The sequence below is a fragment of the Carassius auratus genome, chromosome 13, assembly GCF_003368295.1.
Source record: "Carassius auratus strain Wakin chromosome 13, ASM336829v1, whole genome shotgun sequence".
Lineage (NCBI taxonomy): Eukaryota > Metazoa > Chordata > Actinopteri > Cypriniformes > Cyprinidae > Carassius > Carassius auratus.
In genome coordinates this window covers 5,785,150-5,810,822 of record NC_039255.1, presented here as the reverse complement: position 1 = coordinate 5,810,822, position 25,673 = coordinate 5,785,150, and the positions used below count along the sequence as shown (strand labels likewise).

Below are 25,673 nucleotides of genomic sequence, written 5' to 3'. Positions count from 1 at the left end.
ATATTTATTAAGTATCATTTACTGTTTTAGATAATTAATGTTATAAAAGTATGGTTAAAAAAATGTCAGAATAATTTTCCAAATAAAACAATTGAAATGTGTTTTTGTGCTTATTAGAGTTATAATAACATAATTATATATATTCCTGATAAGTCAACCCCCCCTTGTAATACCTGTCATACCCATGTCATTATACAGAGTTGTGTCCTGATATGTCACAAAAACAAGAGCACACACACACACACACACACACACACACACACACGCACACACACACACACACACACACACACATATTATTAGCTTATCACCATGCCAATGCCAAATGCTGTTGAAATGATTTGAGAGAGGGGGAAGTCTTTACTAATAAGTGTAACGTAAAACACTTAATTTGCACCATCTTCAATCACATTATAACTCACACTGAAAGCAGCAGAATTAGCATAAATCTCATTATAAACAGAGAGCGAAGTTCATAAATCCTCTCATTAATTAGAGGTGTTTTTACCCCTCTTTCATACAGCACTATAATAAACGTGTATGTGCATGTGGTTTAACTTATTGACCTTTAAAGTGTCTGGATGTGACTACATATGAAAGAGGTTGTATATTTTCACCCGATATATCGTGAATATGTGTATTGATTGCTATGGGATATTTAGTTTATCTATGCATACATTTGAGCATTTTGCAGAGGTTGTTGTTATCCAAAGTATACTTTTGGTCCTTGGGTACTGAACCCAAGGCCTTGGTGTTGCTAGCACCATATGTACTGTACTGTATGTGAGTGCTTTTGTATGCATGAGTCTGATTCTGAGTCTGTGTGTGTGTTTATGGCTGTGGAAGGGATTGAGTCTGATCCTTTTTGTTGGTCTTTCTCATTAATGTAGGATTTGCAGCATTAGGTGCCTGGTGCCATCAGCAGAACTAAAACTGGAATGAGTCAGGGACCCCCTCGCCAGGTGTCTTCATAAACACACACCTGTTACCAGAAACACAGAGACTCTGTGTGTGATGTATAAAGAGCTCAGAGGATGTCGTTGTTAGTTTGACTATATTTTAGCAGGTTTTGGCATATTGAGACTGTTCAGAAGAAGGACTGAGACAATAAAGGGTGAAGAACCTCATTTAAAAGGCTTATTTTGTTTAGATTTTGATTAATTAGAGAAGAAAAAAGACTGTAATATTAAAATAACTAGTTCTCAAGGTCAGGACTTTGCATCAAATTAAAAATACCTGGAGGAAGTCTTACTTAAAGGAGCAATTCTTTCCACAATGTGAGATATTTTGGGAATGTCCAATTTACCTTTGCAATTTAATGGCTGAAATACATTATATATCTTTTGCCCAGATTTTTGGCCCAATTTCCCTGAGGTCAGTTCCACCTGTAATGTTTGTATCCACTTAGCTGTATCTTAAATTACGTTACCAAATTGGCAAATATTGTTTGCAATTTTTTAGCTACAAACTATAATTCCATTTAGCCAGAGGAAATCAAACATGATTCATTTTTTTGAGTCAGTTTAGGATTGCATATTGTTTTCAGTTGTCATGCATCTGCTGTGAGTTTGTTGTGTTTGGACTGACTTAAAACTTGGCTCTACTTTACACACACATATGCAAATAAACACATGTACACACTCTTATTACATACCAACATCCAATCTCCAATCTCTCAATCTCAATCTTCTAATCACTCTTCTGAATAGTAAGTAAGGTGATTATGTTGCCTTCTGAGGTACTTTTTATTTTTGATCAAATGATTTGCGGATACTGCATGTTTATAAGTATAATTTATGATAAATATAATTGCAGTAAATCATTTAAAAGCAGAAAGTATGGAGCCATGAAAAGGTTTGGTTGTGAGTAATCTAGGGATGTTTATTGTATGGCCAGTGTAAACGCTGTATATTCCAGCCTTAATTTTCGCTTTCAAACTCCTTTTAACAATTGTTCCCAAACTCACATCACTGGTTCCGGCAGAAGTGAACCTGCCACTTAAAAACAAAACACAAGTCACAGTGTTTACACTCTTTTGCCAACCTGTGAATAGCTTATACTGTAGTTGTCCCTGCATATCACACTGGGATATTTTAAAAGTATCAGAAAAATTACACACTTCAACTCTAACTGGGATTTATCCTTTGTAGCCTCTGTGCTGTTGGATATATTTATACCTAAGGTGGGCTGTTTAGTTTACTTAATATGTGTAAATGTTTCATATTTGCCAACATCCCTTAATTGGGTAATTAATTAGGTAATATCCACTTGCAGTGTTTGTATCCAGGTATATAACTATATTTTAAATATATTACTCAGTGGGCAAATATTGTTGTTTCTCAGGTAAATTTATCTAGTTTAAAGGGTGTCTTTCTTACTAGAAAACAAGACCAACGTTCATATTAAGAATCATTTTAAACCCTGGCCCTGGCAGTGAGTTTATATTTCCATAGAGCAACAAGTCTTTTATCTCAAAAGATCAAAGAGAATTCAACTTTTCATGACCCCTTTAAGATTGTTTGTTTTTGATGTAGTTTACTGTCTGTCTGTGTGTATTCAGGTACATCCATTACCCAGCTGCAGGCGGTGGATCCGGACGGCGAGCCGTTGATTTTTGGTGTGGTGGGGGAAGAGGCCATGCGGTACTTCGCTGTGCAGGAGACGACTGGGGTAGTGTGGCTGAGACAGCCGCTTGACAGGGAGGTACGGAAACCATGATCAGATGGTGAAAGGATTGAATGACTGTCCAGCTGGAGCTGACGCTAGTGATGTAATGCTGCTGTTTGTTTGTTTGTTTGTGTTTTTGTGTATTCAGACCAAGTCAGAGATGCAGGTGGAGTTCTCAGTCAGTGACAGTCAAGGGGTAAGTTAGAGATCATCGATCTAGTATCCATTTTTTCCCACCCATCTGACTCTAAGGTCTGTGCAAGCTTTGCTTTTTACTTTCCACTACCGTTCAAAATTTCAAGTTTTTTTTTAAAGAAATACTTAAATTCTGCAAGGTTGCATTAAATTGATCAGAAGTGGACAGTAAATTTGATATTTATAATGTTACAAAATGTTTCAAATAACTGCTGTTCTTTGGAACTTTCTATTCGTCGAACAATCTTGAAAAAAAAATTCAGTTTCCACAAAAATATTAAGCAGCACAAGTTTTTTTTTTTTTTTACATTGATAACAATTACTAAATATAATTTGTATATCAATGCTGCTCTTTTGAATTTTCCTAAAAAAATGTAATAGCAAAAAACGTGTCATGTGTCAGTGAAGACTGAACTAATATCAAATTTCACCTTTGCATTACAGGAATAAATTACATAAAAAAATATTTTCAAATAAAATGTTATGTTTATTCACAATACAGCTGTTTCTTACTATATTTTGATACTTTTTTACTGACTCCATGTTTTAATGATTGTGTAATTTCTTATTTAAAACCATTACAAAATTGTCTTGATGAACTTTTCTATTATAGTGTCAAGTACTATACACTAACTGGAATTATTTAGATTTTTTTTATTTATTTATGAAATCCAATGTAGAGTTAATAGAATGTTATTTATTATTTAGTTAAATTTGATGTGTTATTTGATTTAATTGTTTTTAGGTAGTCAAGGATACAGTGAACATTCAGATCGGAGATGTAAATGACAATGCACCATCCTTTTTCAACCAGCCCTATGCTGTTCATATACCAGAGGTAATGTACAACCCTTCACTCAAAATCATTATCCTTCATATTTATCTGCTAATTACTGTTATGTCCTGTTTGATATGGAAATATATTGGGTGAGACTTTGAATTTATTTTAAATGTTTTATTTTTTTAAACATTAAATATATTTTACAATAAATATTTTATTTAATTGTTTTATTTAAAAAAATATATATATATTGAAATAATGTGCACCCGTGATTTGAAAGATTTTACGATGTCTTATGATAAGACTCATTCAAAATATGAATTCCAAATATGTTTGGAATGCGGAGAATGTTTTTTAATTTTCTTTATTTCTATATATCTCTTTCTTTTTTCGTCATATTCGTCACCCCCGACAAAGATCAACAGACTTCCCCTTCTTTCACTCTCCTGCTCTGTCAATCAAAACTCTTCCAACTTCAACTTATCCCTCACTCCTTTTCCCATCATCCGTCTGGCCCATCTCCTTCTAATCCCTGACATGAGGTAATTTGGTAGAGTAAAGGAGTCATTTCTCTCTCACACTCTGCAAGCGCACACACACCTCAGCTGATGTCTATATACATCCCACACACCCCCCCCCACCGCAAATCTTCAAAGCCACATTTTTTTTCCTCTTTTCAATCTGTCATTCTGAGAAAATAAAAGTAGGGTGAGAGTGAGCGAGTGTGAGCGAGAGAGCTGTATTTAGCTGATGTTGTTTACTGAGGCTTGATGATTAAGATGTCTGCACTTAGGAGGACAGAGGAGGACCGACATGTTTGGCCACTTACCCATAATTCTCGCTCTTCATCAGACCTGTGGAAACTCAAAGAGATTTGGATTGTTCAGTGAAGAGTCTCTCTGATTGTCTTTTACCTCTTTGGATCACTGAATCATCTTTTAAGTCGCAGTTTGTAACATTTCTTTTTGAAACTTTAAAATAAGTCTGCAGTGCATTTAATTTATTTGTAACTCAATTTTTTCTAAATGATGATTTTCATTAATATATGTACAGATGTTTTTTTTTTAATCAGTATAAATACACACTGTACAACACATTTAACCAGGTTTTATTCAAATATTTTACAATGCATTTCATATATTTGTAATTCCCATTATTCCACATGGTGATTTTCATTAGTTTCTTACAGAAAAAGAAACAATTATATTTATTAAGCATAAATAAACACCATGCAACAAATTTTACCATCACCATTATGATCCAACAGAGAAACAGAATATCCAAATAATGTAGTTTTTTTTTATCAGATTTAAACACACAACCATACATGTCAGAAAGGTTTTTAGTAGATCATGTCATGTCCTTTTTTAGTAGATCATGTCCTAATGATCAGGTCAGAGAAGCAGATTTACACCAGTGAATTATAACCAGGAAATGTTTTTGACAAGTTTGGTGAAAATTGTATGTATGTTCACTTACATTTTGCTAAAAGAAGAATAGAATGATTGTAAAGTTGTTTTTCACTGAATATTTAAACCTCTGCTGTAGCTTTTAAAACAAGTGTTAGCATCAGTGATGCTAATGGCAGCAATGACATCATCAGACATCATTGGATCTCACATGCTTCATGACAACACAATCATTAATGCCTGACAGAATTTAATTTGAGATTGATAGCAGAAAGGACAATTATGAGCAAAGAGCAAGAAAAAACGGGTCCAGCTTCATCCCAACCAATTTTTTTCTGTTTAAGTCTCTCTGTTTCTGCATTTTGATGGTCTCATTACCTCCACTGACCTGTCTTGGGCTGTGAAAACATTACTCCATTATTCTGTCAGTCAAACTGAATTCCACCAATCAGGGATTATCCTGACATCACCACTCAGAGTGAGAGGTGTAAGGCCACGTTCACACAGCAGCAGAATACAGTTGTCAGTCCTGTATTTGAGTCCTTAATACGGTTACGTTTACACACAGTACGATTATTTTCAGATGTGACAACCGCATTCTGTAACTGAACTCACACCCATATATTTTCAGGGACCACAACTACATTCTCGGAAAACCCACGGACATACTAGTTGTTTCTCATGCCATACAATGCGAGAGAGAGCCACTCTGCTGCACAAATGCATGTTTACCATGAGTTGCGTGTTTTCATGTCTGGTTTCAGTAACTTACAGTGACGGAGAAATTAGCTCCCAATGTATGATAAGACCTTTTTAAAGTTGCATTAATAATGAATCTTACAAGAACATTAATAAAATTAAAATGCTTTTGCTAGTACAACATCTATAGAATGATGTGTTAATAGGTTGAGTATCATAGCAGGCTGAAGGAAAGAACTGTGTGTGTGTGTGTGTGTGTGTGTAGTGTGAATGGGCTTTTAATTGGCAGTGAAATTAGTTGGGCAGTAACTGTGGGAGGTTTCTTATGGTAGAAAAGCAGGTGAACAGCATTGTGTCTGACAGTTATAAAGCTGCTTAAATTTACAGCCGTGTGTGTGGGTATGTAAGCATTCAGTTGTGTGTGTCAGTGTTTACTGCACTGTTATTCTGTGATGGCACTCTACAGCACAACAGCAAAATAATTATATTGTGTGAGAGACTGATTTGAATGCGATGAGGAAAAAGACTGGCTGTATGTTTAATTTATGTGCATTTTTTGAGGAATATACTACAAATTGTTTAATTTGGCAAAGGTTCATTAAATTGATCAGAAGTGGAAAGTAAATATATTTATAAGATTTATATTTCATATAAATACTGTTCATTTGAACTTTCCAATTATCAAGTAATGAAATAACGACGTGAAATAAACCAATATCCCAAGTTATTCAGTTTTTCCTAACAGTACATTGACTGAACAGTTAAGAGAACCGATGATGAGATGTGCACGAGCAAAGCAGCTGGACTGAGTCTGTCCTGCTTGGACACACAGCGTCACAGTATGGTAAGGGATAAAACATTTCCGTCACATGCTTGAGGCATTCAGCCAATCACAATGCACTGGATAGCTGACCAATCAGAGCACACCTCGCTTTTCAGAATGATGAGCTTTGTAAAAAATCAACACGTTTCCGGAAGGCGGGACAAAGAGGAGAAACTATAATGTACAGTATATGGAAAATAATGTGTTTTTTGAAACTTAAACCGCATAAACACATTTCATTACACCAAATACACCAAATAATGTTCTTTTTAGCAACCTCAAATGACCCCTTTAATTGAACATTTTGTGGTGCTGCAAGGCAAAATTCAAATATGCTTTGATGGCTGTTAAATGTTTTGATAGTATTGAAACTGCATAATTAATTTTATGGTTTAAAAAACCCCAAAAAACTCTTAACCCTGAACCGCAAGGGTGATATATATGCTGTTCATTGCAAATGACATGGTTTTGTTTTTAGTATGAGTTACATTTAATGCAATTAGCATAGTTCTTGCATTCCTGGAGAATCAAAACCTTGCTTAACTGTTTTAGCTACAGGAATGCTAATGAAAGATTTGTACGAACGGGTTTGTTGTTGTGAGTGTTTGTTGTGGAATCCCTCTGATATTAGATTGACTGGTTGATTTTTGGCTTCAGTTCACACAAATTTGAACGTACTGGCACTTGTTCATGTGCAGAAACATGCAAACAGACTTTGCATTTGCAGTTTGACTTCAGAGAGTGAGCTGAGATTCTCCTGTGGCGATGAGCAGCCTGTCATAGTCAGATCAGATCTGCCTTTCAGGTTTTCAGCATGCAGGCAATGTGCTAGGAGTTCATTTGCTGTTTGTAGTATGTGGAAAAGCAGAAATTGCTATTTGCAATCTTGCCAACAAAACTTCTGGGTTCCTCAGGCACCACAGAAAATTTTCACTCCAAAAGATGTTTGGAGATTTAGGCTTCTTAAGATTTTAATTTTAATTTAGTGGAACTTTCTATTGATTAATTTTTGATTAATTTTTTTCTAAACAAAATGTTAAGTGCTGACTAGATTAGAATACTATTAGATGCATGTTATTAGAATTTTGTATTTTCTGAGTTGGAGGTGTTAAAGAATAATGGTGTAAACAAATTAGTTTTCATCATAATTACATTTTTTATTAAGGCTGTACAATTCAATTTGTATGTACAACTTCCAAGGTTGTACATACTGTAGAAACTTCCCAGAAGGGCTTGAAGGCAGCAAAAAGTTTTTATTGTCACAATACATTCTGTGATTAATCTGTGAATGACATGTAGTGCACTGTACAGTGCAGCCTTAGATTAAAAAAATTTGATGCCAAAAGGTGGATTCCATAGAAGAACCATTTTTGGTTCTTCAAAATAAAGTACCTTTTGAGGAATGGAAAGGTTACATGGATTTTAAAGGTTCTTTATAGAACCAAAGATGCCAATAAAGAACCTTTATTTTCAAGAGTGTTTTGACCAATTAATGCCCAAAACTGCTTTCTAGCTAGGCCACTAGTGTAAGGATCACTGAATGAGATAAATAAGGAATATTTATGAACATTATGTATTTACAATATAACCAAGATATAATCAAAGTCTGTTAGAGGCCAGTTCTGTAGTTCGTTTTGGTAGGCAGCGTATGGTATTAATAAATATTTTGAAGGGTAAGCTCAGCCCTGTCAGAACAAAATGTATGATATTTCCAAACTGACTACTTTCACTCCCAAACCTGCCAAACACCCAGAAGACAAAAAGCGAGTGTGCCGGCTTTCAATTTACGTTCAAAGCAAAACGGAGCTGCGGGAAATGGAGATTTGTGGTGGACAGTGATGATATGGCCTCTTGATCTGTTTGAAAACTGCCTGCCAAATGTAAAGCAGCGGATGTTTAGGGAAGGGAATTGTTATCCCCAGTCAGTCATTATGGAATTCACTGCTGGAGCGGTAAACTGGAGGCTTTATATTACCATCACTCTCACTGAAATCTATTACAAACACAAACACACACTCTGTTTGAGTGTGTGTTTGTGTTTGTAACACACACACACACACACACACACACACACATACACATGGAAGAGAGAGCACTTTCCCTGCATCTCTATGAGTGAATAAGAAAGAGGGGAAGGAAGACATGCACTCAACTATTTAGGATTTGTCTTTATACAATAGATCAGGTTTGGCAACCCTGGGGAAATAATTGGCATTCAACAGAGATCAATATTACTTATTTTATTTGCTTACTGTAGAAATATTGAGAGATCAGTATTACTTATTTTATTTATTGTGGAAATGTCATTTTCCCTCATATCTGGATGCCAGACGTTCTTTTGGAATGATACACTATTGTTAGAAAGTTTGAGATTGTCAATGTTTGTGTGTGTGTGTTCGTGTGGGTGTGTGTGAGTCTCTTGTGATCCCCAATTTTTAAACCCCCAATATTTATTTGAAAATATTACTGCATGAGAAATGTAGTAATATTGTGAAATATTATTACAATTTAAAAGAACCATTTTCTATTTGGATACATTTTTAAATGTAATAAATTCCTGTGATTAATTTTCAGCAGTCATTACGCCAGTCTTCAGTGCATGATCCTTCAGAAATCATTTTAAAATGCTGATTTGCTGCTCAAGAAACATATCCTATTATTATATATTTGTATAAAATTGATCAATGTTCAACCAAAAAATCCATCATTTACCAAAACTCTATTAATTTTTTTCTTTGAACCCAAAATAATATATTTTGAAATATGTGTACAACCATACAGTTGATGGTCCCCAATGGCTTCCATAGTTTTTTTTGTACTAAGGAAGTCAGTGGAGACCATTGACCCCTTACCTTTGAATATTTAATGGATAGTGCAAGTGAAATTGAACAACAAATATGGCAAAAACCAATGCAAGTGATGCAGTTATTAGTGAAAACAGAAAACAGTGTCACATCACTAGTGGCGTCTTTGGTCTTTGTCGCCTCATACCAACTAAATTAATGTCTTTTGTATTTTCTGAGTTTGATCTCAGAAGGCCGCATGATTAAGCTCAACTTTAATGTTGTAATGCATCTGTTATGTCTAAAATGCCGCCAATGTCGAGAACAGAACTTTGCTTTAAATGTATCTGTGAGTCTTGTGAGTGTTTATTATGCTGTATGTGTGTTTCTGTCTATGTTTGCATGTCCGCATGTGTGTTGATGGCTATTTAGTGAGATATCACAGATGCAGGCTGCAGTTTAGCACACATCATTTACACTTCAGTGGCTAATACTAACAACGCCTGCGTCCTGTCCATCAAACTGTCTCTCCCTCTCTCTATGTCCTGTATCTGCTTGAGCATGAAGAGCACCTTTGATTTGTGTTTGCGGTTTTTGGAGTCTAATCTCACCTGTCATACCAGAGAGAGAGAGAGAGAGATGGAAAGAGTCTTCCATGCCTGTATTGCTTGAATCAACCAAACCACAGAATCACTCATTTACATTCATTCCTGTAGCACATGTGAAATGTAGATTAGTCAGAGCAGAATTATGCTATAATCACAGACTGCTCATTTGTGTGGGAACCGTTATGATTTCAAGAATGTGATCCATTGTGTGCGTGTGTGTGTGAGAAAGAGATCTGTCTGTCTATTAAAAACATATCTATCTGAAATACATTAGAGTGAGAAATGTAAATTTTGTCTAAATGTTTTGGATAAATACTTGGTAGCCTAAAGATTTACAAAAAACTAAACAAAAAATCAACAGGATTGAATGAAGAAGTTGTTGGGGAAAAACATCCTGGTTTTATTCTCATTCCCAGTTCTCCCTTTCCTCTCACTTTATCTTTTTTTTTCACTGTCTCATGCAACTGTCTTTATAAGTGAGGGAGCTTTTGTTTTACTCATAAATCTTGTATGTTAAATATTCACAGAGTGCCTCTATTTGCTGCAAAGCTACATGGAATGATTGCAAACAGACGCTTGGCTATACACACACACAAACACACTCACCTGTCCTCAGCTCTTTATAATCATAATGTTAGATAATATGAGAGCATAAGTATCTATCTGTTCTCACTGCAGCTATAATCAACGGTTTGATGTGTCAAACTGGCTGTGCGTGTCAGTGTTCTGGTGTATGTGTGAATGATCTTGCCTTAAAGAGGTTTGGTTGTGCATATGAAGTGGAAATATTGATGCATGTGAGTATGCTTATTTGACAATTACATTTGTACACTGTGAAATGTATTTCATGTGCCATACTGTGTGATCATGGTGCATCCCTCTTGCACTTGATTATTTGTGGTGATCATTTCTCATACCCTGTTTAATCTTTATATCAATCAATTTCTTTTTACTTTTTACACTGTTTTTATCTCCTAGACCCTTTTTATTGCTCTTAAGGTTTCTACAATTTATTTGATTACCAGAATTAACTGTTGTATGTATATATACAATAGTTCATTCTGGTTCTCAAATCTGATTGGATGAGAACTGCAAGATATTATACTGGTATAACTACAGGAATGCCCTTTCACAATTTGTATCACTCCGATTGTATCACGGAATGTAGTTTTAAGACTTTTTTTAGGCAAGAATGTACTTGTTTAGACTTCAAATATGCTGTGTGTTAATAAAGATAATGTCTATTTGAAAATTTGCTTCAACGTTTTCGAGGATGTGAGCTCCAGGGCGTCAGCGGCCATTGAGCGCTCATGAACCCACCGAGAGCAGCCCCACCCCGGCCAGATCTTCTGGAATTTGCCACTGACTCTGTCTCAGTGGTTCCAAAACTGGGGTGTCCGACAAGGATGAGGGATAGTGTACAGTCAGCAGATTTTCGAAAGAAACCGCTGCAATAAATGATTGAACGCTAAATATTAATTTGACATTTTAATGACCTCATCATGACTCAGTACCTACTTGAGCGCTCTGTTATCAGTTGTAGCAGTTGTGGTATTAATAATAACAGACCACTAGTTGATGCCTTTTAAAGAATCAGAGTAGTATTGCAGGGAGCCATGTAGAAATATAAATAAACGATGCTTGGTTCTGCTCTATGTATGTAAGTTGCACATTTGTGAAAGGACTTCCAGTGCCAGGTAAATGCAAAGAAGATTATGAAAATGCTTAAAGAATCACAAATACCAAAACAACATGTCTACACCAGACGAGAGCGGTGCAATTTGCTAAAATCAAATAGATGTTCTCTGCTGTGGATGCGATGCGACACAACTATTCCATGACAGTAAACTGATGCCGCATTCAGTTTCTGATTAACTCCAGCACTCTGGACCATTTCAAATATTCATGAGAATTGTAAAAGAAAAAAAAAAGTTCTCAAAAATGTGAAGCAGCACAATGTTTTCAGCATTAAAATAATCAGAAATGGTCACTGAGCAGCAAATAAGAAGTAAGTAGAAGATAATGTTGATTGCTCAGTTATCTTTCATTTCTTTGTCAAATAGATGTTAAATATAAAAAAATGTAATATAAACAAATGAGACACTTGTTGACATTCAGAAAGAGCATAAAACTTACTTATTTAAATAATTTATTAATGAAAAATCTGATCATTGATTTAAGGGTTGGAAATATTAGCCAGATCTGGTCTCCACCACGGTGAGTTCAATCAGCTGCTGATAATATGGCTCCTCTGACAGGACTCTTGTCTAATAGACATGAAAAAGACACCACCCCTAAGAGCAACCATAAACACTCATCTTCTTCTTCTCTCCCCAGCTGATTTGAAAGGACTGATTTATAATCAGTGTTGTGCTAGTAACTAAGAAATAGTAACTAGTTACAGTTACTAGTTACTTAATTCAAAAAGTAACTCAATTACTTTGTTGATTACTTACACCAAAAAGTAATGCATTACTGTTAAAAGTAACTTTTTAGTTTCTTTTTAAAAGAACTTTCTTTAATGTTCCCATTAATTCGCTTTTATGCATTATGGTCTATACAAACAAAGTAAAACAGAAAGTAATTTTTAAACATTATTTGAATTGAGGCAGACCAGCACAAACTGAATATTGTATATCACAAGGATTTCTGAAATAAATAACAAAACACCTGAATAATATATTCAGAATCAAAAACTAAAGTGGCTTCTGCATCATAAAAGCTGTTGTGTTGAGCCCTTAAAAATGTTCCTTTAGCTTAAGTAAAACTATCAACAATAGATAACATAACACAGAACATTTTGAAATAAATAAATACATACATATACTAATGAGATTAGACTTTAGCCATTTAGGTATTTATAAGAAACTGAAAAAAGCACAAATGTCAGAGCATGACAAAACTTCTCCAGGCCCCCAAAATACCCTTAGACTCCCGAACTGATTCAAATGATTCGCGAACCGCTCCGAACTCCCGAACTGATTCAAATGATTCGCGATCCCCAAACTGACTCAAATGATTCGCGAACCCGCTCCGAAATTCCCGAACTGACTCAAATGATTCGCGATCCCGCTCCGAACTCCCAAACTGACTCAAATGATTCGCGATCCCCAAACTGACTCAAATGATTCGCGATCCCGCTCCGAGCTCCCGAACTGATTAAAATGATTCATGCTCCGAACTCCCGAACTGACTCAAATGATTCGCGATCCCCAAACTGACTCAAATGATTCACGATCCCGCTCCGAACTCCCTAACGGACTCAAATGATTCGCGCTCCGAAACTCCCGAACTGACTCAAATGATTCATGCTCGAACTCTGAACTGACTAAAATGATCCGCGAACCCACTTTGAACTCCAATTCAAATGATTCGCGATCCCCAAACTGACTCAAATGATTCGCAATCCCCAAACTGACTCAAATGATTCGCAAACCTGCTCCGAAATCCCGAACTGACTCAAATGATTCGCGATCACGCTCCGAACTCCCGAACTGACTCAAATGATTCGCGATCCCGCTCTGAACACACGAGAACTCTTTGACCACAGCTGCTGTGCTTCAAAAGCTTTTGCAGCAGCTCAACACTAGTTTTCTCTGAGGTGGTCGGATCACATCAGATTGTGGTTAATCTTTCAGATCATGACTTATATTCTTCCTCTCACTGCAGTTTGGTAATATAAAGATTCCCCTTTGAACTCCCACCTCTTCTGTTGGTTTTATTTTTCAGGGTCTGAATTTAGGCTCATGGGGTCTCAAAAAAGAAACATTTTCAATCTCCAAGGTGAACGTTATGACAACACCAGTGTTGTGCTAGTTACTAAGAAATATGCATTAAAAGTAACTTTTTAGTTACTTTTTTAAGTAGCTTTCTTTAATGTTCCAATTAATGCGCTTTCATGTGTTATGGTCTATACAAACACAAAGTAAAACAGAAAGTAATTTTTAAACACTATTTTGATTAAGTCAGACCAGCACAAACTGAATATTGTATATCACAAGGATTTCTGAAATAAATAACAAAACACCTGCATAATATATTCAGAATAAAAAACTAAAGTGGCTTCTGCATCATAAAAGCTGTTGTGTTGAGCCCTAAAAAAAATGTTCCTTTAGCTTAAGTAAAACTATCAACAATGGACTACATAACACAGAACATTTTGAAATAATGCATTTTGAATCAATTTCGAGAAACATATACATACATACATATACTGTACATATACATATACATACATACATATATATATATATATATATATATATATATATATATATATATATATATATATATATATATATATATACATATATATATATATATATGTTTAAAAAATAAATCTGTTATCATGCTAAGGAGCTGACTGAAAGCCGGTGACTCCACAGAAGAGACATGTTTTCAACAATGTTTCACCTGTATGAGAAAAACATAGAGAGAATCACTTAAGACACTTTGCTGTAGACCCATTCCACATAATAATATTCATTAAAACTGTATGTTAACACATAGGAGCTTGGTGCATGAATCCCTGAGTAGGCTACAGTTTACAAATCCATGGGAACGGATTGCGAAAGTGCGCGCGCAGATTATGAATTTGTGGGTACAGATTCAAAAACCGAGGGTACGGTTTTCAAAATCTGAGCGCACGGATTGGAAATTCGTGGGCTAGGATAGGACATTCAAACCAGAAAGACACAGATTACATTACATAAAACATGAAAGGTTTTTGTCTTTATGCTCAACTAAAGTGAAATAATGAGCATATTTCCACTTTGAGAAACTCGTGTTGCTCTCGCCATGACTGCCGCACATACTTGAATAAACAGAAACATGCCCACAGTGCGTCTTCGTGTTTACAGTGGTTGGCATCCACCAATCCTACAATGCGTCGCTGCTGCAAACAGGTTAGGCTGCACTTCAGTCAAAATTAATTAATTTAAAAAAAAGTAACGGACAATGCACCATATGGTAACGGTAATGGAGTTAATTTTTCTTAAAAAGGAACTGCGTTACAGTAACGCATTACTAATAACCCGTTACTGCCCAACACTGGTTATAATGCAGTAATAAAATGTATCTAACCAACTGTGCATGTACACACTGATCAAATTAGTGACTATAGAATCAAATAAACATGCATGCACAGTTTGCACACAGTTTGCAGTGTTTTATTTTGGACAAATACAATAGTATCAAATAAATAAATAAAGTTGGAATTCTGTGTCTTTTTGTGCAATGCACCTTTTGTATGATAATCAGCTCCCTGCCCATTTGCATTTAATTCTATTAAAAACACAATTCACCTGAATGAAATGGATAGAGGTTGCGAAACGAGAACAAGAGATATGAGACACATAGTGTTTATGTTGTAATTTTGTATTTCTGGCGGTTGATGCTTTCTAAGCTGTTTTATCGGATTGTGTGACACTTTAAATATTGTCATTATTATTTATTTCTTCCAAACCCATATTATTATTATTAAATTTTTTTTATGCTTTTTATTTATATTTTGCATACTGTATATTACCCTTTTTTTTCTAATACAATGAAGAAAAAACAACAACAATGTTGTCAAGCTCCCAAAAGTATCATAAAAGTACTTCTGCCATATAGACTACTTGTAACTTGACATTACATCAGGTTTGATATCAGTGATGCCATGTTATTACAATTTTAATACGCTGAAATATGAATGAGATTTGGAAAAGATTTTTAGCTGAATAAAAAAAACTGAAATTTAGTCAGTTCCTATCAGACAGCTTGGGATATAGTTCACAAATCATATAAACCACTTTATTGTTGCTTTATGGTGCTTTTTTGGAGCTTGGTGGTGTCTGTTTTCTTTGTATGAAAAAGAGCTGAGACATTCTGCTAAAAAGTTTTTTTCTCAACTCAAGGGTGAGGGTGAGTAAATCATGACAATTTTCAATATCATCCTTTCCCTGTCTTATCCGTAGTTTTTTTTTTTGTGTGTGTGCATCTGACCCTGGCTCTCTCCCACTGAGACACAAAGAAATGAATGAATGAGAGAATGAAAGGGTTTGAATGATTGAGGCAGAGTAATGGGGAGATGTTTTTTCTTTTTTAGGCGTCCTTGTGCTCCCGCCATGAGGTACCCAAATACCATCAGTTTTTTTCTTTGTGCACTTTGTTCTCTCTCTCTCACTCTTCTTTTTTTCTCTCTGTGTGTCTCTAGGCCTTCCAGGCTCTTTCTTGATTATCTTTCTTCTTAAATACACAGCACAGACCTTTGGGGACCAGTCAGCCATGAACTGTTTGTGTGTGGAGTGTTAATGGATAAGATAGTGTATATTTCTTTATACACACCTCTACAGATTGAGATATACATACTCCATTTATGGGTTGCTTTTTAAGCTGGCATATGCCAGTGCAAATGTGCATGCTACAAGCTCAGTGTTCATATGGACAAATACAAGATACAAGATACAATCTTTCGTTTGTTATCTGGCTTGGCTCGGTGTTCATCTTCATCTCTCTCTTCACAGCAGTTCAGTCAGTGTACTGTTTGAGTACATGAATTACTCCGGGATATTGGTTTGTTTGAACTTGGAGGGAGTGTCAGACACATTAAAAAAATTAACAGCTTAAGTCATTTGTAGATTAATGCTTTTCGGAGACGCGAACCGTTTCAAACGATTCAGTTCGATTTGGTGAACTGTTTCAAGAAGATCCGGTTACATCGAGTGATTCGTTCGCGAACCGGATATCATTGAACTGTTGTGTTTTGAACTCTCTCACAACAGACACGAAGAGAAGACAATGCTGAATAAAGTCGTAGTTTTTGCTATTTTTGGACCAAAATGTATTTTCGATGCTTCAGAAAATTCTAACGGACCCTCTGATGTCACATGGACTACTTTGATGATGTTCTTCTTACCTTTCTGGACATGGACAGTATACCGTACACACAGCTTCAATGGAGGGACTGAGAGCTCTCGGACTAAATCTTAAATATCTTAAACTGTGTTCCAAAGATAAATGGAGATCTTACGGGTTTGAAACAACGTGAAGGTAAGTTATTAATGACAGTTGGGTGAACTATCCCTTTAATACACACACATACACACACAAAAACACACACCGTAATAAAAACATCAATATATCTAGTTTAGGTGACTAATTCCCTAATTTTAACTAATTAAACTTATTGTAAAGTGTTACCACTGTAGTAAGAATAATTCGTAACTTTATTAGTAATTCTTTGGCTCATTAAAACATACACACACGTGCACTTGTCTGTATGACTGTACTGTTGGTGTGAAGGGCATCGTTCTTGTGTTCAGGTTGGATAAGGTGTTAAATAATTGATTAGTTCATTTCAGTACTGATATATGAGGTATCTCTTTCTGATGGATGACAGTGGAGCGCAGGACATAAGAAAGATACTGATGAGAAATACAAGTATGGAGTTTGGTAAATAATTAAATTTTTCAGGGAGAAACAGAGGGGGATGGATCTGTGTGTGTTTGCTCTGAAAAGGAGCTACTGGGATGCATTAAAACTGTTTTATATCATCACCGTTTGTTGCTGTCAGGATGAAATTCCACAGATGTTTATTTCATTGTGTTATTTTCATAATACAAAATGAGCAGATTCTGAACAAAGGGGAGGATAATGTAATCACTTGCATAATTTCCCTGGCTGATGTAGGCGTCAGATGAAAATATATATAGTTACATTATAATTTGCATCATTTGGTAGAAAGTATCTTCCCATCACTCATCAGGTCATTTGAAGGGGAACCTGCTGTCTGTCTCTCTGTCAGTTCTCTTTAAACTCTGACAGTTTGCAGTAAAACTCACACAAGTGAGCAGCATTAGAGAGTAAGGGATGGGGATCCCAACTTCAGCAGAGAGAAACAGTGCACTCTTTAAGGTTTAAAAAAAATACAATAAAATTTAAGGAAAGTAAGTATCAGTAGTAACATTCCATTTGTTTTACCCCATAAATGTTTAAGGAAGAAAATCAAAATGTTTTTATTTTATTTAAGGACACATGAAATTGGTCAAAAGTGACAATAAAGGGAAGTTGTGGCCTAGTGGTTAGAGAAATTGACTCCTAACCCTAAGGTTGTGGGTTTGAGTCTTGGGCTGGCAATACCACGACTGAGGCGTCCTTGAGCAAGGCACTGAACCCCCAACTGCTCCCTGGGCGCCGCAGCATAAATGGCTGCCCACTGCTCCGGGTGTGTGTTCACTGCTCTGTGTGTGTGTGTGCATTTTGGATGGATTAAATGCAGAGCACAAATTCACCATACTTGCTGTATGTCACATCACTTTCTAAAGACATTTACTGTATAAAGTTAAGGAAGCTCTATATTTCAAATACATGCTGTTCTTTTGAACTTTCTATTAAAGATTAAACTTTCTAATATATATATATAAGCATCACACCTGTTTTAATTAGAAATTGAAATAATCAGAATAATCAGTTTCCTTAGAAGCAAATCAGCATATTAGAATGATTTCTGAAGGATCATGTGACACCGAAGAATGGAGTAATGATGCTGAAAATGTAGCTTTCCATCACAGGAATAAATTACATTCCTGTATGTTCTTTTCTCATTTTTGATGTTTTTCCATGATATTTTGTATTTTTATGCTTTGAGTGTAAAACAATAATACATGTGACAATTGAATCTAATATGAAAATGCTAATATATTCCTTAAAACACATGATGGTTCTGTGTTATGCAGGACATTTGGCACCCCAAGTGAAGGAGAAAAGGAAAATTAGTTATAGTGTGAAATGTCAAGACACTAAAAGAGAAAAAGAGAGAGAGGGAAAAACGAGGAGGGAAAGAGGCCTGTATCTGGTGTAGAGTGGGCGTTCGAGTCCAGTCTTTAAGCGGGCGTAGTTGTAATCAGTGCAGTATTGTTGGCAGCAGTCGGCGGGCTCTGCTTGTACCCTGCAGGGGTTTTACGGCTTAAGGCTAGTGCACTGCATGATCCTGCCATCGCGCCACGTCAGCCCTGTAAATTAGCCCTTTACGGCTGGAGCCAGCCTCACTTTGAGAACGTATTCGCAGACCCATTCCTCACTTCCTCTATCACACAATGTCTCTATTAACCCTCCCAATCAATGAAACCTTCAGTGTGCCAGCTGCTCCCTGCTACACTCATGCTCAACCTGACTAAACTTGAACTTTCTTCCAAACTGGTATTTACTCCCTGCTCACCCTAAAATGTGAAAAGGCCAGCTTTTCATTCGGTTTTCACAGTGTAACTTTAATCAGCACCCTTCCCTTGCCAAAGCTAGCCAGGAAAGAGCTAACAACAGGACACACTGAGAGCCGTGCTAAGCGGCTATATAATACAGCTTTTGTTGTATCAAATAGCTGGCATTCAACAAAGGTTTACATTGTTTAACAAAGTCAGCGAACAAGAGAGGATTTACTTCTTTAAGTGGTAGATTGCAAACACTTTAAACAAATAAGGATATTTATTTGTTTATTTTTTGAAAATCTCAACTTATAATATTAATGTGATCAAATTTAAATTATAACCAAAGCTATTTGCCACCACCAGAGCATTAATGTTTTTATAGATTTTTTTTTACAGTTTACTATAGAAAAAAAAGTTATGCTCAGAGTCCAGAGCCTCGAACATAAAATTATAACAGGCATCTTCCGAGTAGAGACCTACACTTTTGTGGGATCCAGTGCAGCAGAGTGCGGTGTGGGACAACACTTGATGGAATGCGAGAGAATAAGTGTGTTCTCACACTAGGCAATCTTAACCGCGCGGAGCGCATTTCACCCCCAAAGCCAGTTCATTTGTCTATTTTGATCGATGACTAGTTTTACCCGTTCCTGGCAAGAGCGCGGTTTAGTAATACATAGATCAGTGAGTGTGAGCATGAACTGCACCAGAGCGGAATGACAATTTGACTTTTTCAGTCAACCGATTTATTTTATTTTATTGTATTATCTTTTCACTGCAGAAATTGGGAACGATTTAGGTTATAGGAATGTCTTTTAGGGGCAATAAATTAGTTCTTATTCAGAGCAGGGTCAATCCCAGCATATTAGGATCTACAAGTGATGTAAGTGTATGTTGATTGAGTTTACAATGCTTACTCCATGAAATAACTCCACAAACTGGAAGTCCAGTGCCGAGGTCCAGGCACTTCCTAGGTATTACGCTACATAACTTCAAAATTCCTACTGGCAGCAAATGGATGCAAACAGAAAAATGGCCCTAGTGGTCAATTTAGTTCTCGAGGGATCGCCTTTGTGGCTAGTTCTTATAACTGAGTTCCTATTACTACCCGGTGCGAAAGTCCCAATAGACCTCCTTGACAGAGACTCGTCAGCCTCCAATGATTTAATCACTGTCTGTGTTAGTGTGTTAGAGATGTAGCACAGTGGGTGCTCAATACCTTCATTTACCTATGTCTCTCTGTTCCGTATGGGTAATTATCTCTATGGAGAGTGTTTAATGCACGGGCTAATGGTCAGTGAACCACAATGCAGACCTCTGAGGGCCACTGGATTTAGACCATAAACTAGACTAACTGGTCTGTTGTGTGGATTTTGTAAATTTAACTGACACCTGCATTATGTTGTGAGGAATATTTTAAGAGTTTCACTTTTGTGCTTGCCAAGCTACTGAAAGTGGCATACTGTACTGTATACAATACAATGTTTTTACACAGACAAATTGTGGGAAACTTGATTGTTGATTTTCATGCACAGCTCATAGGAAACAAGATGCACACCGATGTGAGAATGGTTAAATTTAACAATTAGATTAATCATATTATTTAACAAAATGTGTGTAAATTAAGTCAAATTTCCCTTTTAATATTCTGAAGCAAAACATCAGGATATGCAAATACTGTCATCACTGATTAGTGAAAGTGACAGGCCATCTGCTGCATATTCAAACTTCAAACTGCATGCATTCTATTTTGCAGCAGATGTTAAAAGCTTTACTGTGAAAACACAATTTACTACAAAATGAGTGATGATTTTGCCTTCATTTTACTTTCTCATTGTGATCCTAGACCAATTACTGAACAACTTAGTGTCCATGATTTTACAGATGTTGAACTGAATTTGGTTTCTTAAATATGTATGATATTTATATCTAATTTGTTTGTATATATTCTTTTAGAGATTTTGCTCTTATGGTTATTATGAAATATTATTGCAATTTTTTAATAAATGATTTCTATTTCAATATATTTTAAATTGTAATTTATTTCTGTGATGCAAATGTCTCTGGTTACGCATGTAACCATTGTTCCCCAAGAGGGAACGTAATGCTGCATCCTCTAGTGGACACAATGGGGACTTCTGGCAGCCGTTGGACCCTTGTCTGAAGCACGTGTGACACCATTCCAATCCCATTAGCCCATGTAGCCCGTGACATCACAGTCGGGCACCTGGAAAAATAAGAGGGTACTTGGCGAACACATCACCAACTTGGTTGTCTGAAGGAGACGTGAAAACAGACAAGCCCTAGGCATGGCAAGGGGATGCAGCGTCTTGTCTCAGGGAACCATGGTTACATGCGTAACCCAAGATGTACCCCTTCTAGGGAACTTGCACTTCGTCCTCTAACAGACACTATGGGGAAAAAAATGCCCACTCATCATGCCACTGCAAATGCCTCTTCACAAGGTGAGAGATCAACAATGGAAGCAATGGACATAGACCAAACCTTCCCTCAGAAAGGGGGCAAGCCACTGACACCTGGGGCCACTGACATAATTTGGAAAAATGGGAAACCCAGCCAATCGATAGAGACATCCCATAAATCAAGCTAAGAACACAACTATTCTCAGACAACTATGTTAAAATGACCCAAAGCACCATGCAGGTAGGCAGCGCAATTCCTCAACTACCTCAGGAGACAAAAACCCTTGCCCTCATCTAGATCTTTAAGCAAGACAGCATGGTAAGCTTGACATGCTGCCACATTTGCCCTGCAATTCAGATGCGAAGAGGTCTGAAGTGGTCTGGATGGCAGAGTCGACCAGCCTAAGAGAGTAAGCCTTCAAGCATCTCTGTGTATCTATGCTCAGTCACACCCTTAATAGAATAATCTGCATCCTAGTCAAGCTGAATACGGACTGTCCCACAATCTCACTTACTCCGTGTGAAGGTTGGGAAGAAAGGGGAGCCTCCTGGGAGAGGGGAAGTCATGACTGGCCAGAAAGCATTTGTCTAATCTGCCATGGGCGGGCTTCTGCCTTTCATGTGACCAGACTAAATCAAGCCTCTTTGTGGCACCCACCATTACTCCCAGCCTTTCCCCGTATTTCCAATATATTGCTGTCTGCAGGATCCGATATCCTGTTTTCAAGCTCTTCTGCAAGAACCCTTCTTTTCTGCAAGATCAACCCTCAAACCCCACAAACTGAGACTCCGCCGTGCCTCGGCAGCAGCGGGACCCGAACCACAAGATGCAGACGTGGTTCCTTGTCCTTCATCTTACATTTACATTTACATTTATTCATTTTAGCTGACGCTTTTATCCAAAGCGACTTACAATTGCTATACATATCAGAGGTCGCACGCCTCTGGAGCAACTAGGGGTTAAGTGTCTTGCTCAGGGACACATTGGTGCCTCACAGTGGATTCGAACCCGGGTCTCTCACACCAAAGGCATGCGACTTATCCACTGCGCCAACACCACCCCATCTCTTGAGAAGAGTGACAAACCCGAATCAGAGCTTTCTTATATTAAATTCTCACAACAAGCACATTCAGAGCCCTAAAGCACCAAACACATGTGCTCCTCATATAAGACACATAACTCATAGATCGAGTGTGTCCTCTGGTGTCAGAAATCACGGACATGGAGGCACACACTTTCTAAACTTGCCTTGGGTTCCATAATGCCTTTACACACACTGTCAAAAAAATGGCTCATAAAGACAACAAAAGTTGGTGACGTGTTTGAATAAAAGTATTAAATTCTTTAAAAGAAAACCATAAGATAGAGACACAAAACCTCTGTCATATTGACAGACAATATTTGAAACAGTTGCATCTGAGATCCCAGCTTATAGACTGCTATAATTTTAACATTTTCAGAAAAACGCTGAAAATAATTGTCTTCTCTCTGTGGAGGATATAATTTATGCTGATTTGCTACTGAACTCTTAATGATAAGAAGATATTTTAATATTATAGAAAAAAGAACAGACTGAAGATGATGGAGGAATCCCTGTGATCCTAAACATTTCTACAATAGTTAATTTGTCTCCTTAGAGAGTTTCCGGAATAACTTCAGATGGGTTAATGAGCTGATAAGAGGGTTGTGATCATTTAGAAATATGATAATAGTAATTAGAGCTTAAAAACATGTTGAACAGAGTGTGCTGTTAAACTGTGTGTGTGTGTCTGTAAAGTGATCTTCAGTGTAATGTGCTGCTGTTCCGTTAAGTGTTTGTAGTTCAAGTCTCAATCTTAATTTTGCTGCACATCTCATTCTGAATCTCACTTTGAATTAATAGTTTACCCGAAAATAATTAAAGGTGCCCTATTATTCAAGTAATCATTTAATGTCACCTCATTTTCCAAGTATTCTCCAACAATTCATTCAAAGCAGCTCTAAGATTCAGTCTCTCTAAACCCCTCATTTCCATGAGCCTACTTTACTCTGATTGGTCAGATGGCCCAGTCTGTTGTGATTTGTCTACCGTGTACCATGACAACCGACCACCATGTCGGAAACGATACACATATTGCCACAGTTTCGTATTTTGAATGCTCTATAGAAAATATAAACATCTGTTATTTATCATACTTACAGGTTGTGATTCAGTGGAGCCAAATGGTCCAAATAAATGGAGTTATCTGTGAAGAGCAAGTTTTTTGTGAATCCTGTGTGTTAAACTATCCAAGATTAGAAAAGCAGTAGTCAGTAAAATGACGTGTTTGTTGGTGGGGTCAAGTTGTTTTCGGCAGGTCAATGTAGAACAAAAATGGGAATTGTGCAAATGTGTTACCTGGTGACGTGTAGCCATCATAGAATTTAGATTCAAATGACTAATGACTCGTTTAGGCTGTACAGAGTCGATTTTAGACAGTAACTTTATTTCTTGTGCACTTTCGGCTTTACATCTTTGCAGATTATTTACACTCTCATACAGCTACATAACACAATGCATGAAAGGCAATATTTGAAATGGCATAATTTGTTACATTTAAATAATGATGTCTGATTTACGAACGAATTGTTCGATTTAACCGGTTCTTTTAGTGAACCGGTTGAACCAGTTCACCAAATCGAACTGAATCGTTTGAAATGATTCGGGTCTACAATACACATGAATCCACAAACGACTTAAGCTGTTAACTTTTATAACATGACTGACACTCCCTCTGAGTCAGAATAAACCAATATCCTAGAGTTATTAATTTACTGACTGAACTGCTGTGAGGAGAGAACTGAAGATGAACACTGAGCCGAGCCAGACTATGAACGAACACGCCCACTGCTGCAGCAGTTCTCATTCTCGAGTCAAGAACCGGTTGCTTCGGCTTTAGGATCACCAGTACACTCAACCGAGAATCGTTTCTGTCGGACGCATCCGATTTGAAAACCGATTATGATTCTCGTTTAGAACCGGTTGCATTGGGTTTCGGATCACCAGTACACTGAACCGAAAACCCTTTCTTTTGGACGTGTCCGATTTGAGAACCAATGAGATGATGATACTGTGCATGCATGTAATTTTTCAAGTATTTTGTTTAACATCGGAAAAGGTCATAAAATAACTATATTTTCTTTTTCTTTTTTGTCTTTTTTTAAGATGAATGTATCTAATCTTTATATTTTGTTAAATTGTAGATTATGCTAGATTATATAGGCCAAAGGGGTTTTAAGGGAAGTTGGCCAATAATTAAGACTCTGCGTCCATGTTTAATAGGAATAAGGGATGATTTATGAGATATCTGCACTGTATTTATAGTTATCGATGACACATTCACAAATTGAGTTTGTAGTAAACAGAACATGAACACGAGTAGAGCAGCTGATGATACTCAACTGCAGCACGTGCCGGTTAGAGCGATTCTCGTTCTCGAGTCAAGAACCGGTTGCATCGGTTTTCGGATCATCAGTACACTGAACCGAAAACCATTTCTGTCGGACGCGTCCGATTAGAGACCCGAGGAGCTGATGATACATGAGTGATTCAACGTGAAGCAGACTGACACACAGCCCACAAGACTTAAATCCTTGTATGCACATTATTGCTGTTACTGTATTTGGATGCGTTGTTGCAAAACTTAATTGTAAACCTTTCATGATTGAGGTTTTTAACTGACTAAAGTTATGATTACTGACTTTATATATTTGAATGTTTGATAGACGTGATGCAGCAGATGCCAATGACGTCATTATGTCAAGCGTAAAAGAACCGGTGAACCGTTTTTTCAACCGGTTTATTGAATCGAACCGTCTGAAAGAACCGGTTCGTGGGAAAGAACCGAATTTCCCATCACTACATTTAAACCATTGCTTCAGGCCAAAATACATGTCTGTAATCTATAATAATATGAAAACCCATCCGTGTTGTCCTCTCACATCAAAATCCACCAGCAAATTTGTTTAGAACTGTTTTTCGCTTTTAATTAGTGCACATTTCTCTCCTGATTCAGACAAAATGACCTTTTCAGTGGAGATAGCAATATTGTGGATTATGTATATCTTAATGATGTATTTGTTT

At 36.8% G+C, this 25,673-nt stretch overlaps 1 protein-coding gene across 1 annotated transcript in view; it reads left to right on the top strand.

Moving 5' to 3' along the window:
- Window positions 1-25,673, top strand: part of LOC113112423 (cadherin-23) — a 197,163-nt gene that overhangs the window by 38,610 nt on the left and 132,880 nt on the right. The window contains exons 3-5 of the mRNA XM_026277988.1: window positions 2,561-2,703; window positions 2,816-2,863; window positions 3,608-3,700. Of these exons, the coding sequence (XP_026133773.1) occupies window positions 2,561-2,703; window positions 2,816-2,863; window positions 3,608-3,700 (284 nt within the window). The remainder of the gene's footprint in view (window positions 1-2,560; window positions 2,704-2,815; window positions 2,864-3,607; window positions 3,701-25,673) is intronic.